The following is a 19,191-nucleotide window of genomic DNA, read 5'->3' on the forward strand; positions in this document are numbered from 1 at the left end:
AATTCAGTTTATTAGTGAAAACCACATCAAAATCGCTAGTTCCTGAAATTGGTCTTCACAAAGAGACAGAAAAACACAACTGGAGATTTTATAATATGTATATATTCTGGTAGTAATAATTTCATGCGGCTCAATGGCCCAGGGCAAGTCTTACTGTTGGATACCACTTTGGCAACATGCGTGTCGCTAACCTTCCCCAGTTATTCAACTGGGCAAAGAGGACGTACTGTACAACTCAGTGTGAAATCCAAACCACTGCCATTACTGGTGAACCTCCACAGCATTAAGAGATAACTGATAGGTTAAAAGACAAATTGAAAAAAACAGTGGTCTGACCAAGATACAATACTGTCACTTTTTGATTTTAATGCACACCCTTTACCACTAGCCCTCCAGGCCCAACATCGATTCTAATCAAACTTTGCTGCTCTCTGGAGTTGTGTTGCCTGCTTACTTTACTCCTTTTCTCATCACTTACTGCCTCCTCTCTAGCTGAGAAGCTTGTGACTCTTATTGTTGCCATGAGATCTGCTCCAAATGCTGCATAAATATGGAACTGATAACAACATAGAAATTATACATTCATCGTTATGTAGTCGTAATACATTATATGCCCAGACCTTCCTTGTAAACCAGTTTATCTATTAGTGAAACCACATCAAAATCCCTACAGTAGTTCCTAAGATTAACCTGAAACATATAGATGAAAACTGTGATGAAGAATTTTAATTTGTTATATGTTTAGATAGTATATGTCAAAATAATAGTAATGCAAACTATTGTATAGAGCAGATACTCATGGACACCATTACTTCAGGTTAAAAGATGGTTTCTTGGTGTCAAGTATGAGGGTTGTCTGAAAATTGAGGTCTCCAATGCTTTTTCACATGGTAAACATCATTTTATAGCAAAATCAGTTACAGATTCTGAAAGGTTGGACTTTTAGCTATTTTTCAATGTAGTCACCATCAAAATATGCATTTTTAGATGCTCCAGAAGCGTTTTCGTACCTGCACTATACCACTCTCCCGCCGACTCGTGCAAAAAGGAATGGACAGCTGCCTTCATCTCTTTGTTGCTTGATAATTTAATTCTGCCTAAGTGTTGCTTCAAGTTGGAAAACAAATAGTAGTCACTGAGAGCCAAACCAGGGCTGTATGGAGGATGGTCAACGATTTCCCATCTGAATTTGGCGATGAGACCTGTCATGGTGCTGGTGACATGAAGGTGGGTGTTGTCATGGTGCAAACAAACTCCCTTTGTCAGCCAATCCCTCCTTTTGTTCTGTGTAGCCCGGCCTAGCTTTGTTAGTATCTTTCAGTACCTTGCCACATTGTTTGTTGTACCTCTTTTCAGGTAGTCAACCAGCAGAACACATTCTATACCCCAGAATACTGAGCCATCACCTTCCACCCTGACGGCATTTGCTAAAACTTCTTGACATTTGGAGAACAGAATGCTACCATTGTTTTAATTGTTCAGTAGTCTCTGGCATGAAGTAGTGAACCCTAATCTTGTGTCCGATTATAACTGAATCCAGAAATTCTTCACTCTCTTCCTGGTAGTGGCACAAAAACTTGTGAGCACTTTCGATGCGCTTCTTTTTGTGTTCATCAGTGAGTATCCGTGGCACCCACCTGGCATACACCGTGTGATACTTCAAAATGTCCATCAAAATCTTGTCCACAGTATTCTCAGACACATCCCCCATCAGTTCAGCAATCTCTCGCAGTCACACGCTGATCCGCAGGCAGAACTTCTTCAACTTTCCTCATTGTCTCATTCAAAACTCGCAGTCACACGCTGATCCGCAGGCAGAACTTCTTCAACTTTCCTCATTGTCTCATTCAAAACTGATGGACGCCCACAGCTTGCCTCATCGTGCAAGTTAGTACAGCCAACTGTGAAACACCTAAACCACTTATGAACACTTTTTTACATTCATACACTTTTTTCCATACTCATTTGTCAACTGGTGGTGGATTTCAGTAGGAGTTGACCCCTTAAACCACAGAAATCTAATCACAGAACGCAATTCACACTTGGCAGGAGCATCAATTTTCCTTTTCATCGTTAATGGCTACTATGCCAAGAATGAGTGTCACAGAGGGGTGGAGACTGGCAAAAATAGTGGTGTGGGAAGCAAGGAACACAGTGCTGTTATCAGATTTAAGCTAGCTTGCTCTGTGCCGGTGGGAGCTTGTTGAAGACTTTGCTTTACAGACAACCCTAGCACATAATTATTTATCAGTCGCAGGATATAAATGAAATATTTGAAAATATAGTACACTAAATCTGACATTGAGTACCTATTGTCTCTTATATGTGCATCCTTGATATTATACATTTTTCTGTTAGTCACTAAGTATAGAAACTTACAGTCGCATACTGTGTCACCAAACTCACATCAGTAACTTATGACTGAATCATTTGATGTTTGTGAAGTGATTTTACTTACAATTTAGGGCAATTCATCATAACTTCATCAGAGATGTGTAACTTACAATTTCTGTGTCCTGAATTGTAGACGATGAATAAAATGAGTTAAACAGAGGAAGCAACAAATTTTGTTTGCATAATGAAAAACGACCAAATATCAGTTTTATTTTATAACTAGACTAAAAAACATGTCATTTATTGGCAGCATAGTTAAAAATATTTCTATATTGTACTAGTTTGTAAAAAATTATGGTAGTATCCAAAACAATCCACCAGTCACTCTGCTGACCAAATACAAAAACTAATCTACTATTTCAGCATCTCATTTCCTAATCTAGTTCTCCCAGCATCACCTGACTTGCTTCAGCCTTTTTTATACAGACAGTTTCCATTCTGTTCCAATTCATACTGCAAATCCTCAACAGAATAACAATGTCATCAGTACACTTCAAAGTTTAAATATTTTACCATGAACTTTTCTCTTTTCAAATTTTTCCTTATTTTCCTCCCCAGCTTGTTCAGTGTGCAGTTCAATAACATCGGGATTGGCTACAACCCTGCCTCGTTTCTCTCTTAACTACTGATTCACTTTGATGTCCTTCAACTCTTATAATCGATCCAGTTTCTGTTCAAGTTTTGGATAACCCTTCACCCCCTGTATATTATGTGGTAACTCACACGTTACCGCATTACTAGGCCTCTCCGTCTCTGATGGCAGCAGTGGCTGCTGCCTCTCGTCCGGCCACCATTTGAAGCGTGGACGGTTGACATGTGGCCACACAAACAGCATCCTACCATTTCCACCTCACTGAGCTTCATCGTCGAGGCTCACCTGCTAGCCGATGGCGTCCATTCCAGAATCGGCATCTAGAAACAACACCAGCTTTCCTGTAGAGACTGTCCCGAAACAATGTGGGTGCTGATGCTCAGACTGTGCCAGTTGGCACACCTTTGAAGTACAGTGACTTACTAAGGCCACCGCCTCAACTCCACACTTCACTTTGCTAGTTGCACTCTGGTGATCGTTGTGCTCTGGCTGTATTGGGTCTACTATTGGACTTCTGTTTGGGTTATTCTATTTGAATCAATTCCTTACCAGTGCTTGCACTCTTGGTCACTGTGTAGTGGTCACAACCTTTATCACTGTTACCTTCATTATTTCAAAGAGTGTAGTACCACTCAACACTTCCACAAGTCTTCCCTAAACCTGCAAATATTCAGTTTATCTTCTAAGAGGAGTCATAGGATCGATACTGCCTCGCGCATTCCGACATTTCATCAGAACTAAAACTGGTCTTCCCCGAGGTCAGATTCTACCAGTTGTCGTGTCAGTGCTCTGCGAGCATGCCTTATTAAACCAGTGCTTCAGTAACATTCACACTTGTCAGATCCCGTCTTCTTTGGACTAGAAATTATTACAGTCTTCTCGAAGTCTGAGGATATTTCGCACGTCTCATTTGTCTCGGCCTCCTAGTGGAATAGTCTTCACCTTGACAGGCAATACCGATGATCTCGTGAATTGTGAGAGATAGTTGTGTAGTCCGAGGAACTTGTTTCGATATAAGTCTTCCTGTGCTTTTTTGAATTCTTCTCTCAGTATCGTATTTCCCATCTCATCTTCATGTGTCTCCTCTTTCTTCTCCATAGGATTCCCTTCAAGTTCCTTCCCCCTGTTTAGCCTTTCTGTATACTCGTATTACGTTTCAACTTTCCATTTTGTGCTTAGTACTGGCTTAGTATCACCCCAGCCATTCCTGCTTTGCCATTTTGCACTTCCAGTCAGTCTCATTATTTGGACTTCTGTATTCATGTTTGCCAGCTTCATGTGCTGCAGTTTTATATATACTCCTTTCATCAATTATATTCAACTAGCTGAAAAACCTGGCATTGCCCAGGTATTCATTTTGCCAATAATTTTCTGTTAGAAACGAAGATAAAGAAATGAACTGCGTTTGCAGCGAAGCACCAAAAAAACTGATTTCCGTGCGTTCGTGAAAATACCTTTGAAATTATGAAACAGTTGTACAGAGAAATATTCATAAATTACACACGTATAAGTACAGTATCCATGTCAAGAAATATGATCCCAGACAGTTTCTGTACACAGGACACAGCTCCTTCGCATGCCTGCAATGCGATTTTGTAGACATCCCTGTGGCAGTGCTTGTTCGTAGCACTACAAATGGCTATTGTATTCACCTACAGCTGTTTGTGTATAGCAGTGGAGAGTGAGCAATATCGTTGCCAGGTATTAGGGATTTCATTAAGATGACCTGATTCTAGATGTGTCTCAGTAGTAAGGAATAATTGTATTAAAACTTCATGCTTGATGCAGCACTTTTTTTCCACATATCTCAGTATTTATTAACCGTATCTCTTCAACTGTGTGTCGTGTAATGATATATCCGTGTAGGTACATTCAGCGACATATGTGGATACTGTCAGGAAAATGTGTTGTGAACAGAGTTAGTAGAAAAGAAATAATAAATTTAAACGCCACGCACAGTGCTGCAATTTTCACGCAGCTCTGTGTTTACGATGTCTTATCTCCTGAACTATGATAGGTTGGTGGTTCTTACCCCCACAGCAATTGTTACCTGACAGTAAGGGATATGTGTACTAAATGTGGTTAAAATTAGTCTAGTGGTTTAGGAGATGTGGAAAACACACACACTTTTTTTGCTATACATATGGACATGTGAACTGTACAAGGGCTTCTAACAGATCTTGTCTTTTTGCCATCTTTTCCCCTGCTGCCTTCACTGTTTAATCTCTGAGCTACCCATTCATCTTCTAGTGTATTCCTTTTCTCCATTTCAGTCAAATGCCTAATGTCCACTTTGCAACTCTTAACAATCTTTGGTTCCTTCAATTTACTGTGTCCAAACTTCTTAGTTATCTACCTTTCTGCAGTTTCTTCTGTTTTAAATTGCAGTTCATAACCCATGCATTATGGCCAGAGTGCACATCTGCCCACGGAAATACTGTGCTGTTTAAAATCTGGTTTGGACATCTGTCTTAGCATTATGTAATAAGTCTGAAATCTTTGAGAGTCTCCCAGTCTCTTTTACATATGCAGCCCTTTTACACGATTCTTAAACCGAGTGTTAGCGATGATTAAATTGTGCCCTGTGGAAAATTCTCGTCCTTTCATTCCTTTCCCCCAGACCGTATTTTGCTATTATTTTTCCATTTTTTTCGTAATCAAATTGAAATTCCGAATCTCCATTAAATTTTCATCTGGATTGTGAAATCAAATGTGTTAGTTCTTCTCTTATTAGAACTGTGTAAGGTTTGTGGCACTCGTGTGCAGGTTATGACGGCTTCCCCAACTTCTTTGAGAGCTTGATGACGTGCATCCTGGGAGCCGTCGAGTCACACCGAACAGACGTGTCGGATGCGGTCCTCTCCAATGGATCGGACAGCTTCTCCAGTGGACCTGGCAGTTCTGCTTGCAGTGAGCTTAAGTTTTAAAAAATTTATTTTTAATCAATGAGTTTAGCAATTTATTCATTTTAACTTGCAAGAGGTCGTTCCCAAGGATGGAATAGACTTTTTGAAACCACCTACGCATTTCTGTAAGATAGGATATCAGATATCACACTCTGCAACTTTTCAGCCTAGTGAGCCCTTGTTTGTAAGTAATAAAAAAAAAATCATATGATTGATTAGAACAACGAAAATAGCACTGATTTTGAAATGGCACCATAACATGGCAATAAGTTTATCAGAATGACTGTGATCATTATTTTTATTCAGTTACTTGCTTTAATTTTTCTTTTCTTTTTTTTTTTTTTTATTTCTCGTCCTTTGTCGCATCATTTTAATCATTATATTCACCTTTTAATTTGCTCTCATTATTATTATTTCTTTTTTTCCATCTGGAATCTTCTCCCATATGATTTTAATTACCTTATGTATTCAATTCAGGGTTCAGTATGGGTGGTCTTGGAATATTAATCACTTAAGTATGTTACCAAGACAAATGTATTCCATAAATTTCATGACTACACTAATTAGTTCTTGGTGTTGTGATTTTTTTCTGTCAGAGTATTTATGATACTTTATCATACAAATAGGAATCTTGGAATAGGATATATATAAGCAAGTATGATGCCGAACCTATTTCTAATAGTAATGATTCTGCTTTGTCTTTTAACGTTCGTGTTCGAAGGTGGGCCGAACGTACTAATGTTATAGATTATACAGATCCGTTTTTAGTTAACAACTGGTCACGTATTCGTTTCATTGAAAAATATTTCAAATCCTTTCAGGCTAAGAAGCTTATAGTGAGTTCGTTGTCCGAGTGTCATTTGCAGTATAATGGCTGGGCGGGCCGCGTGGTACGCTGGTATAACCAGGCCTTTCGGTCCAAGGTGGTGCGTAAAAAACAATTGTACCTTTATGGCGACACAAATATTGGCAAGTCCACGTTCATTGAAAAAATCGTTTCTCATAAGCAACATGTATATCTTCCTTTTTGTTCCGAGTCAGTGGAACTTACGATTTAAATGATTTAAATTACTGGTCGCTCAAAGCGCAAATCTTACAGTCTCACGAGTGTTGGCGAATGTCATAATCTTGATGAGGTCGGTCAGTGGTGACTGGTGCGAAATTGCTCCATATCTGAAGTTTCTGACACTCATTAATTTTGTGCTGTTGAATAAACTCTTGTCAGAGTTTTCTTCTTTTCCAACTGCAGCCCAGATGTGTCATGCTTGTGAGAAACTCACACACTTTTAACTTGCACTTCAGAAAAGCATCTGATCACAGTCCGCCACATACGAGTCAGCTGCAGAGCTCTAACAACGTGTCCAGTAGCCATATCCTCTCCCTGTGACTGGTGTGTACACCCAAGCATGCATAATTTCAAAAGTCACTGTTAGGAAGATGTGGCAATCCTCAGCTACACAATTTTCTTCACCCTATCTTATCTCAGTGAATACAATTGTTATATAATAGCATTATAGGCATTAATTTTTATTATTGATGTGCACTTCATCCAGATTGCCCAGAAATAAATAAATCTATGTTACTTTATATTTGAGAAACAGGAAAAATCATTTGTAGCTGACACTATGTTAGGGTATTACAGTCGGAGCTATAGTCACAAGAACAGCCTGTAGAGATGTCTCATCCTTTGGTAGCACAGCACAATTATGCTTTGTGCATGTCAGTGAGGCCTATTTGCCAAATTTTGTGGTTTGGTCCTCACTTAAGCCTGTACAAAGTCACATGTAACGAACTGAAGAAAATGATCATCTGCAAGTGTTTACGTTTGCAGAAATGACCTTGGAAACCTGGCACATTGACTGTATTCTGTAAGGAGCTGTGAGGCTCATTTCTACCTATCAGGTACTTTATACAAACGGAACTGCCAGTATTGGTTAGCAAGTAGTGCTTGTAAACTTCATCAACCCCCTCATAGTGACCAAGTAACTGCAAAATGTGGAATTCCACGATTTTTACTTATTATAACGTGTGTTTTTCTGGAACAACAGATAAGTCACAGTGTTACCTTATACTCTGGTAAGAATTTTTTTTTTTTTTGCTTAATCTGAGAAGATGCTGAATTTATATCAGTAGGGTTTGGTTTCAGTGGTGTGGTGCTACTTCCTGTTTCTTCTTCTTCTTGCATTACAGCCTCTGTAGGACCACTGGTAGCCCCATCATAGATTGCATTTTCTGCTTCTGCTCTCAGAATATCTTCATTCTTTCTCTTCTTCCATCTTGACTGTCTTCTGAGATATTCAGTATTCTCTTTTCTTGTCTGCTCCACTGGAGACTGTTCTTGCTTCCCCCGTATCCTTCTCTGTTGTCAGTCTCCGGCATATTGGTTGGTGTGTACTTGCTTCACCAATTTTCCTTTCCTTTTATTTTGATCCTCAATTCAACAAATACTTTTGGAGTTCAACAACCCACACAGTTCTTGTTTTTCCACTTGTATTCCCTGTTTTTTCCCATACTCTTTTCATCATTCCATCCAGATTCACTCTGATTTCATGTCCGGTAAACCTTGCCCTTCTCACTCCGATTTCTTCTAATATTGTCCTTATGTTCCGGCAGTTTTCCCTACATTTTCGCATCCATCTTTCACCACTCCTTTTAGGGCCTGGTATTTTCCTCACTGTTTCTCACTCTTATTTCTCTGGTTTTCTGCATCCTAGTGCCATCATCGCAGTTACCTGTGTGTACTTACTACGCATCATCTCGGCCACATATAATACTGCATTCCTCATGTTGCCGTGTAGTGTCTCATCTTTGCTTCAGTAGATATTTGTTATTTTTCGTGTGTATATCTCTGGTCATACAGAAGGCTGACCACATCTTCATCCTCTCTACTATTTCCTCATTGCTCCTGTTTTTCCCTGTCATATATTCTCCCAGGTATTTAAATTCGTCCTATTTCTGCACAGTGCCTCCTGGTAATTTCCATCCCACTAGCTATTTTGCTGAGGTTGTCTACATGTGCCGTGTTGTGCCATGTCTTAAGAGGCTCCATAGCTTTCTTGAGAGAGGACATGGCGTTTTGTCTGTCAGGCATGTGAAGTGGCCCTTTAATCTCTGGATCTTGCTCCAAGTACTCATTTCTAGTGGGGTCACCTAAATCTTGGACGTAATTGGAAAACCGATGGTCATGAAGCTCTTTTGGAAAGTAGGACTGGTGATATCCAAGCAATTCCATGTGCTATGTTTGAAAGCTGTATGGACATTTTTTTCCATAATCCTGCAACTAATCCTGAGTACGAATAGTTGTCTCATGTGTTAAGCCATTTTTGACACCTATTGATAATGCATTTACCAAATGACATTGTATATTTAATTTTAAGGAAAAAAATTCTTATCCATTCAGAAACAACTGGGTTTGGGTTTCAGAAATGCAACACTTCCTGATTGTACCCTGTATGTAACTGAGTACCCATTTCTGTCCTGAAATGCCACCAGAATATGGAACGAATAACTTTACTCTAACCAGGGGCCCTTACAGGCTGCTCAGCTTCTTCAATTTTCTTCATATGTAGACAATTTGAAGGTCATTGCCTGGACAGCAGGCACAGTACGGTGCAATTCTCAGAAGAAGTTGGAAGGAAAGAGGCCTTCAAAAATGTTTTCCATTCACAGTTAAGTGCAAAAAATTTTTGTCTTATCAACTTATATGCCAGTAGGTGAATGCGTACCATAAGAGGATGGTAATCCTAAAGTCACTAGATTGAACTTCACGTGTAGCATAGTTTTATTTTATTAGAAGTCCATGTTTATTAACAAATGGAAATATATACTAGCAAATGTTTTTGATAAAATTAACATCTTTTTATTTTTAATTACTATTTGTATGAAAATGTGAAACATCAAGTAAAATATAAAGTATGTTTTTATTTTTAGAGATTGAACACTATTATTTATGTATTTAACTTTCTTCGTGTAATAAAGAGCCATTTTGCGCATGTTTGTATTGAGTTTTAATTTATTTACATATAACCAGTAATTAAAAATAAAGAAGTTATTTTTATAAAAAATTATGATTCAGTATTTGTTAATTAACATTTCCATTTGTTAATAAATGTGGAATTTAAATACAAGTAGAAAAAATAACTATGAGCGAGATTCAAACAAGCGACATCACAATTAATTACTGTGTGTGTGTGTGTGTGTGTGTGTGTGTGTGTGTGTGTGTGTGTGTGTGCGCTTTACTGCTGCAGGATATTGATGTCCAGTCACTGACCTCCAGATGCTTTGAAGATGAAGAAAATTGGAGAGAAGGTGTCTTTAATGTTGTAACTGTTCTAATTTGAAAACCATTGCTGTTGTCTGTTAGGCAATTCATTTCTGTGGAGAGAGTGTTAGTTGCTTAACTTTTGATACCGTTCATTTCGTTGTCATAGTTGGTCAATAAAGAATGGTGCAAGAACTTTTCTTTCTTGCTAGACAGAATTTGTACTTATCATTCAGTTGTCAATGAAAGCACAATCACAGTAAAATGCATAGTGAAATTAGTAACTACCATTCCATAAATAGAGGCTTTACATTCTTAAGGAGATGAAAAAAGACCGAATGTAGGCGCAGTAACACTGTCATTTTATTTTTGGTGGAACATAATGTACACACACACACACATATTTTCTTCTGGCTTAGGCAAAACTAGCAGCAGCACGAGCTCACCAGGCGACCAGGACGATTCCGGCTTCGACACAGGGGGCGACTCGAGTGACGAGAAGAAGAAGAAGTGGGGCCGACGCCTTCGTGGGAGCGGCGGCTTCGCGGCGGTCGCCGGCAAGTAACAGCTCAGGTACGCAGCTGTTAAACATCTCTGTTTGTGATTCTGTGTGTAGTTGGAACCACTATTTGTAATGTAACTGCATCTAGCGTTGTCTGCATTTGTTAATTAATTGGGAATTTTGAGCCTCATTTCTATTGTAATGTTACAGTTCTTTTAATTTAGAAAATTGTAGTTGTGATCTTTCATTTCTGTAAGTACCTCATTAATATGTGCAGCATACTGTAACCTGTCATAGTAGACTAATGTTTTATCTGGTAGAAACTGCAGTGCTCGAGGCGTGTTTAGTTCATAGATCTCGCTGTGACAATAGGCGTAAGTTTTTAATCAAACAGCGCTGTACGGGCCATATCAGTAGCAGTACAGTTATGTAGTTACTGCCTGTGAGAACACTGTGACAATGTAAATAAATGTCACCATAATTTCAATACTGCAGTGCCTGTATTTTTCCGAATTACAATGCAATGTTCCTTTGGACATACATGCATGCCCAAGGAACACTGCATTGTAATTCATAATAACACAGGCACTGTGCATTATCGTAATTACCCATTGACTCCCGGCAAATGGCTTTCACGTAAAATGCCTCACCTGTACAGGAATGTATCTATATATAATGGATGTACGAGTACAGGATGTAGATGCGTGGTTCACGATGTATAAAAGCGTGGGTCCAGCCATGAGTCGTGCTTGAATAGCCAATTCCTAAGGCGACTGCTTGTGATAAGCAGGAAATCTGGATTCGAGTCCCAGTCTGGCACAAATTTTCATTGTTGGCATTCTGTTGTACAGCTGACAATTGTCCATATTCAGCTGTAAATGCATTTCACCTGTATAATTTACCAACCATCTTTCAACAGTATTTATCTTAAATGCTGGTACTACATGAAAAATTGTCATCATGTGAAGTAGGAGTGGTTCAGCACAGCTTTCTCCAGTAGAAGGAAGCTACAACAAAAATGACGCATTTGGCCAATCAATCCTGTTAACACTGCACAAAAAAGAATTATTATAATAATGAAGTTAATCAGAGTATAATTTGAACAGAAAGTTGAGTTGGCCACTGAAGCCAAAGTGGCAATCTTAATTAAAATCAGTCTGTTTGAAAAGCTACACAAGTTGACAGCAGCAAATTTAATTGAAATTCAAATGTATTTTCTTCAAAGACTACCATTTCTCCGAGTGAGTGATTCAGGCTCATATAATGTGTAATTACCCTTTTAACAACATTGGTAATGAGATTTTCACTCTGCAGCGGAGTGTGCGCTGATATGAAACTTACTGGCAGATTAAAACTGTGTGCCCGACCGAGACTCGAACTCGGGACCTTTGCCTTTCGCGGGCAAGTGCTCTACCATCTGAGCTACCGAAGCACGACTCACGCCCGGTACTCACAGCTTTACTTCTGCCAGTACCTCGTCTCCTACCTTCCAAACTTTACAGAAGCTCTCCTGCGAACCTTGCAGAACCAGCACTCCTGAAAGAAAGGATATTGCAGAGACATGGCTTAGCCACAGCCTGGGGGATGTTTCCAGAATGAGATTTTCACTCTGCAGCGGAGTGTGCGCTGATATGAAACTTACTGGCAGATTAAAACTGTGTGCCCGACCGAGACTCGAACTCGGGACCTTTGCCTTTCGCGGGCAAGTGCTCTACCATCTGAGCTACCGAAGCACGACTCACGCCCGGTACTCACAGCTTTACTTCTGCCAGTACCTCGTCTCCTACCTTCCAAACTTTACAGAAGCTCTCCTGCGAACCTTGCAGAACCAGCACTCCTGAAAGAAAGGATATTGCGGAGACATGGCTTAGCCACAGCCTGGGGGATGTTTCCAGAATGAGATTTTCACTCTGCAGCGGAGTGTGCGCTGATATGAAACTTACTGGCAGATTAAAACTGTGTGCCCGACCGAGACTCGAACTCGGGACCTTTGCCTTTCGCGGGCAAGTGCTCTACCATCTGAGCTACCGAAGCACGACTCACGCCCGGTACTCACAGCTTTACTTCTGCCAGTACCTCGTCTCCTACCTTCCAAACTTTACAGAAGCTCTCCTGCGAACCTTGCAGAACCAGCACTCCTGAAAGAAAGGATATTGCGGAGACATGGCTTAGCCACAGCCTGGGGGATGTTTCCAGAATGAGATTTTCACTCTGCAGCGGAGTGTGCGCTGATATGAAACTTACTGGCAGATTAAAACTGTGTGCCCGACCGAGACTCGAACTCGGGACCTTTGCCTTTCGCGGGCAAGTGCTCTACCATCTGAGCTACCGAAGCACGACTCACGCCCGGTACTCACAGCTTTACTTCTGCCAGTACCTCGTCTCCTACCTTCCAAACTTTACAGAAGCTCTCCTGCGAACCTTGCAGAACCAGCACTCCTGAAAGAAAGGATATTGCGGAGACATGGCTTAGCCACAGCCTGGGGGATGTTTCCAGAATGAGATTTTCACTCTGCAGCGGAGTGTGCGCTGATATGAAACTTACTGGCAGATTAAAACTGTGTGCCCGACCGAGACTCGAACTCGGGACCTTTGCCTTTCGCGGGCAAGTGCTCTACCATCTGAGCTACCGAAGCACGACTCACGCCCGGTACTCACAGCTTTACTTCTGCCAGTACCTCGTCTCCTACCTTCCAAACTTTACAGAAGCTCTCCTGCGAACCTTGCAGAACCAGCACTCCTGAAAGAAAGGATATTGCGGAGACATGGCTTAGCCACAGCCTGGGGGATGTTTCCAGAATGAGATTTTCACTCTGCAGCGGAGTGTGCGCTGATATGAAACTTACTGGCAGATTAAAACTGTGTGCCCGACCGAGACTCGAACTCGGGACCTTTGCCTTTCGCGGGCAAGTGCTCTACCATCTGAGCTACCGAAGCACGACTCACGCCCGGTACTCACAGCTTTACTTCTGCCAGTACCTCGTCTCCTACCTTCCAAACTTTACAGAAGCTCTCCTGCGAACCTTGCAGAACCAGCACTCCTGAAAGAAAGGATATTGCGGAGACATGGCTTAGCCACAGCCTGGGGGATGTTTCCAGAATGAGATTTTCACTCTGCAGTAAGTTTCATATCAGCGCACACTCCGCTGCAGAGTGAAAATCTCATTCTGGAAACATCCCCCAGGCTGTGGCTAAGCCATGTCTCCGCAATATCCTTTCTTTCAGGAGTGCTGGTTCTGCAAGGTTCGCAGGAGAGCTTCTGTAAAGTTTGGAAGGTAGGAGACGAGGTACTGGCAGAAGTAAAGCTGTGAGTACCGGGCGTGAGTCGTGCTTCGGTAGCTCAGATGGTAGAGCACTTGCCCGCGAAAGGCAAAGGTCCCGAGTTCGAGTCTCGGTCGGGCACACAGTTTTAATCTGCCAGTAAGTTTCATATCAGCGCACACTCCGCTGCAGAGTGAAAATCTCATTCTGGAAACATCCCCCAGGCTGTGGCTAAGCCATGTCTCCGCAATATCCTTTCTTTCAGGAGTGCTGGTTCTGCAAGGTTCGCAGGAGAGCTTCTGTAAAGTTTGGAAGGTAGGAGACGAGGTACTGGCAGAAGTAAAGCTGTGAGTACCGGGCGTGAGTCGTGCTTCGGTAGCTCAGATGGTAGAGCACTTGCCCGCGAAAGGCAAAGGTCCCGAGTTCGAGTCTCGGTCGGGCACACAGTTTTAATCTGCCAGTAAGTTTAACATTGGTAATGATACATTACTGACTTAGAATTTTAGCAATGTCAATGTTAGGCCTCATAAAATGAACATACACACTTATTCAGGTGAGGCAGATGCTATTTCAACTAATCACAAAATAATTGTACTATCTGATTATAAAACAGATAACTTTGTTTAAATATTAAACCCTTTGACTGCTTTTGATGAATTAATTCTTTACGCACTGCCGCTCCCCAAGCACTGTTACAAAGTTTAAGTGTAGTCTCTGGGTTTTCCTCCACCACTGTTGATAATTTAACTTAGGCCTCCTTGCTGATCCCTGAGTGCTGATGACCAGTATGGACTCACGTCAGCTGTTGGCGAGCTTAAATGTACAGCAGTGTCTCTGCCTCATATTTCAAAAGCATTTCACAGACCTAGCTGCTAAGTTGTGACCATGTACTTGATCTGTCATTATTTTGTTTTGCTGCATCCGACTTCTCTGTTCATCATTCTGTCCCTCAGGATTGGCATCACAATGTTTTTCTCATACTCTATTCTACAAGGAAAATGACAAGGCATAGTGGTTGCACTTGCATATGCTCACAAAGAGCAACAATGAGGACAAATTATTTGATGTCGACATACATGATAAGTCCTTCAGAGATTCTGAAAGTGACAGTCGTAAACTACACACGTCAGCTGGAGTAGTGCTACAGTCTTATGTTTCGACAATTACTGTATCATACTTACCTGACTATAACACAAATTGTTTCCCAAATTCATCATTTGAAAAATATGGGCTCATCTTGCATTCGCAGATTAAGATATTGCTTCTGAGGTCAACATTTTTACGCTGTTCAATAGAGTAATACAGGGGTCATATTATGTTTACAGATGAAATTTGACTATTGAGGTTTCATACAAACTTATTTTGAACAGTGCCGTAGGGTACGGCTTATCACACAATACTTGAGTTCAGATGGTTCAAGAATTCCCAATACATTGAATTGCTCAGTACGTTATCGACCTTGCTCGAACAATCACGTGACCTGTAACTTGCAGCGCTATCGTAAGGGATACAACAACAATCTAATGCTATGCAAAAAAAATTGACAATTTTGTGAAAGCCAGGAGGAACAACATTAAATTCTATCAACTTACAAACTTTTGTTGTATTTAAGATACATTACACATACATTTTTGTTGCTTTTTAAGTAAATGTAACATTCAGAGATGAAAAACCCATTACTTGATTCTTAACCCATGTCTATATTTTATTTGGCTGTGAAGAATTAATGATTCACCAGGTAGGTTGCAAACGAGTAATTCCACTGCTGATCTCATATTATAATACTGGAGAAAATCATTACTGTACAAGCTTTAGAACTTTAGAACAAGATGATGACATTCAAGTGCAACAAGAAAGAAAATTAATCCAGAATGAAATGTCTACGTTTACATCTACATCTGCATCTGCGTGGATACTCTGCAAATCTCACTTTAAGTGCCTGGCAGAGGTTTCATTGAACCACCTTCACAATAATTCTCTTTTATTCCAATCTCAAGCAGTTCACAAAAAAAAGAATGAACACCTAATCTTTTTGTGCGAGCTCTAATGTCCCTTATTTTATGATGAAGATCATTTCTCTCCCTATGTTGGTTGGCATCAACAAAATATTTTTGCATTCGGAGGAGAAAGTTGGTGACTGAAATTTCGTGAGAAGATTCCACCGCGACAAAAAACACCTTTGTTTTAATTATGTCCACCCCAAATCCTGTATCACGTCTGTGACACTTTCTGTTTCTCAATCGTGCAAAACGGCTGCTCTTCTGTGAACTTTCTCGATGTACTCCATTAATCCTATCTGGTAAGGATCCCACAATGTGCAGCAGTACTCCAGAAGAGGATGCACAAGCGTAGTGTAGGCAGTCTCTTCAGTAGATCTTTTGCATCTTCTGAGTGTTCTGCCAATAAAACGCAATCCTTGATTACCTGCCCCACAGCATTTTGTTCGTAACTGTAATTCCTAGGTATTTTGCTGAATTTGTGACCTTTAGATTTGACTAATTTATCGTCTAACCGAAGTTGAAAGAATTCCTTTTAGCACTCATGTGGATAACCTCACAGTTTTCATTATTTAGGATCAGTTGCCGAGTTCCACACCATACAGGTATCTTTTCTAAATTGTTTTCAATTTGCTTCGATCTTTTGATGACTTTACTAGATACTAAAGACAGCATTATCTGCAAACAACCTAAGGTGGCTGCTCATATTGTCTCCTAAATTGTTCATATAGAAAAGGAACAGCAGAGAACATATAACTCAACGTGGGGAACACCAGAAATCTCTTCTGTTTTACTTGATGATTTTCCATTACTGACAGGAAATCATGAATCCAGTCACTCAACTGATATGATATTCTATAAGCACGCAATTTGACTACAAGCCACTTGTGAGGTAGTGTGTCGAAAGTTTTCGGGGAACCTAGAAATACAAAATCGATTTGAAATCCCTTGTCAGTACCACTCAACACTTCCATGTGAATAAAAAGCTAGTTGTGTTTCACAAGAACGATGTTTTCTAAGTCTGTGTCGACAATGTGTCAATAGACCATTCTCTTCGAGGTAATTCATACAGTTTGAGGTTATGTCAAATAAATTAAGTAAATCATATTAAAGTGACTGTAATTGTTGTCGTGAGAATATATTACAGCGGAAAGACCTGTTGTGGAGATTATATGAAAAGTCATCACTAGATTGTGGGACAAGCAAAAGTTCAAGAATTGGACCAAATAGTGATTGTGACCTTTTATTTATTTATTTATTTGTTTTTTGTTGTTACATATGACCTGCACTTTAGAAGATATCACCATCCGCGTTTCACCGTTGCTTACAAACAGTGACCGATTTGGCTGAAGAACTGCAATCGGTGCGGGGTTGGGGGGCTATTGTTGAGCAACAGAAATTTCGTCATGCTGCCAACCATGGGAATGTATATTGCATTACATCTACCATGTTTAAACTGCAGTTTGCCTGAATCCATTTGTACTTAGAAGCAAACTGACTTTAAAATTTGTCAGGTACTCAACAATAGCATACATTTCTGCAGGAAACACTAAAAGACTAGATGGGCACCAGTGGTTTACTTACATGTTTCGTGCAGCACTGTTGTTGACACTCACCGTGAGGTACGACGGGGACAGTTGGGGGTGTCAGCTGCTGGTTGTACACAGCCAATTAGAGAGTGGTGGACAGGCAATGTGTTTGGAAGCAAGAGACATTGTAACATTCTCATGTCATTATAGAAGTGATATCTGCAGTATGTTCAGAAAATAAATAGCTGTGTTCTTGGGTCCCACTGTAACAACCACCTCAGAAATGGCAAAATATTTGGAACCAACGGCCAAATATTTGTGACAGTGAATATTATAAGTTTCACAGCTGTCCTGTTAGGATGATGGCAGTGATGACGATGATCATGATGATGACTATGATTGAAACTAATGATACTACAGATGATAGGCTAAGTAAACTAAAAAGCAGTGAAGATAAAAACTAGTGTAAAAATTTCTTTTTATTCATTTTATTTCTCCTTGTATTGTCAAAATGTAGACAATCAGTAAAGGGCATAAATTTAGACTAGGTGTAATGTTAACTTTTTAGACAAATCTCCTACAGCAATAAAAGTTTGTAATTTTGTTTAGTCATAATAAGTTAAACAATAATTTTTTCTCCTGTATTCACGGTCATCTTTCACTTGGGTAAATATGGTAATTCATAGTTCTTATTACAAAGTATTTGAAAGTTATGGTTACCAAAACTGGGTTTGACACTGTTGAAAAAGCCATCTTCATATCTGGGCAGATTTGTTATAATTGTAAATTTGCAGAGTAACAACTAACATACAATAATGTTCACCTCAGCAGTGACAAATCGGAGAGCAACAGGGGGAGACGTTGCAGAAATCACTCTAAAAATATTCAGCACAGGGCAAGCCAGACCTTCGGGTAGCCCTGGCCCAAACACGTAAAGTAGTGCGGGTAGACGCATCGGGCAAGAAGCGTGCAACATGCAGCTAAGCCTGTATCGAGCACACCTGTGGTGGTCAAAGGGTTCATAAAATATTTTAGGTAGCTGTAGGTGTATTATAAATCTTTATAAAGACGTCAGCATCTGTTTGTTACATTAAAACCATATGGTACACTGGTGTCTCTTTGAATGAAGCTTTACGGTGTTGTGTTGCAGGTTCCTGGGGACAGTTGTGCCAGATGAACTCCCGAAGCAGCTTTGTGTTAGCTGCCTCAGTGTGTACATTCTCTTCTTCATTGGCCACCAACAGAGATAGTGATTTACATTCCAGTTTCTGCACTTTTGTCTCTCTGGAACCTCTTTGGCTGACTTTTTTGTGTGTATTGACTGTGTTTGAAACAGGAGGAACTCTGACTTTTCAACTGTGTTCATTTAGTAGACAAAAAAAGGGGAGATATTGCTGAAATTTAAAAAAGTGTTACACCTCTGTTGCCTTCAAGATACTGTTTCCTGAATGAGACACTCTGAGTCCCAAGAACAAGTTAAATTATTGTATTCAGATCTCTCTCAAAGCATTTATTTAGTATCTAGAAATGTTTCACTATTTTAAGCATGTATTAATGTTCGAGTGTTCTTTAGGCATTGCTTTTCTGCAACTGTCATTTTAATATGTCAGGTCATTGTCCAGGCTGTGATTTGCATTTGAGTGTGCCATTCCAGTGTCTGTCGCCTTCTCGCTTTTTTATGCTTCTACTGCTAAACTAGATGATTCACTCACATTTCTGTAAAATTGGTATTTCTACAATCTGTTTTTC

The 19,191-nt window shown here is 40.1% G+C and overlaps 1 protein-coding gene across 1 annotated transcript in view; it reads left to right on the forward strand.

Moving 5' to 3' along the window:
• The window catches only part of LOC124717021 (inositol-tetrakisphosphate 1-kinase-like), a 94,592-nt gene extending 75,630 nt beyond the window's left edge, over nt 1-18,962 (forward strand). Inside the window, exons 9-11 of the mRNA XM_047243675.1 lie at nt 5,753-5,896; nt 10,573-10,726; nt 18,593-18,962. Of these exons, the coding sequence (XP_047099631.1) occupies nt 5,753-5,896; nt 10,573-10,718 (290 nt within the window). The 3' untranslated portion in view covers nt 10,719-10,726; nt 18,593-18,962. The remainder of the gene's footprint in view (nt 1-5,752; nt 5,897-10,572; nt 10,727-18,592) is intronic.
• The last annotated feature ends 229 nt before the right edge of the window (nt 18,963-19,191 follow it).

This window comes from Schistocerca piceifrons, chromosome 9 (assembly GCF_021461385.2).
Source record: "Schistocerca piceifrons isolate TAMUIC-IGC-003096 chromosome 9, iqSchPice1.1, whole genome shotgun sequence".
NCBI classification, from domain to species: Eukaryota; Metazoa; Arthropoda; class Insecta; order Orthoptera; family Acrididae; genus Schistocerca; species Schistocerca piceifrons.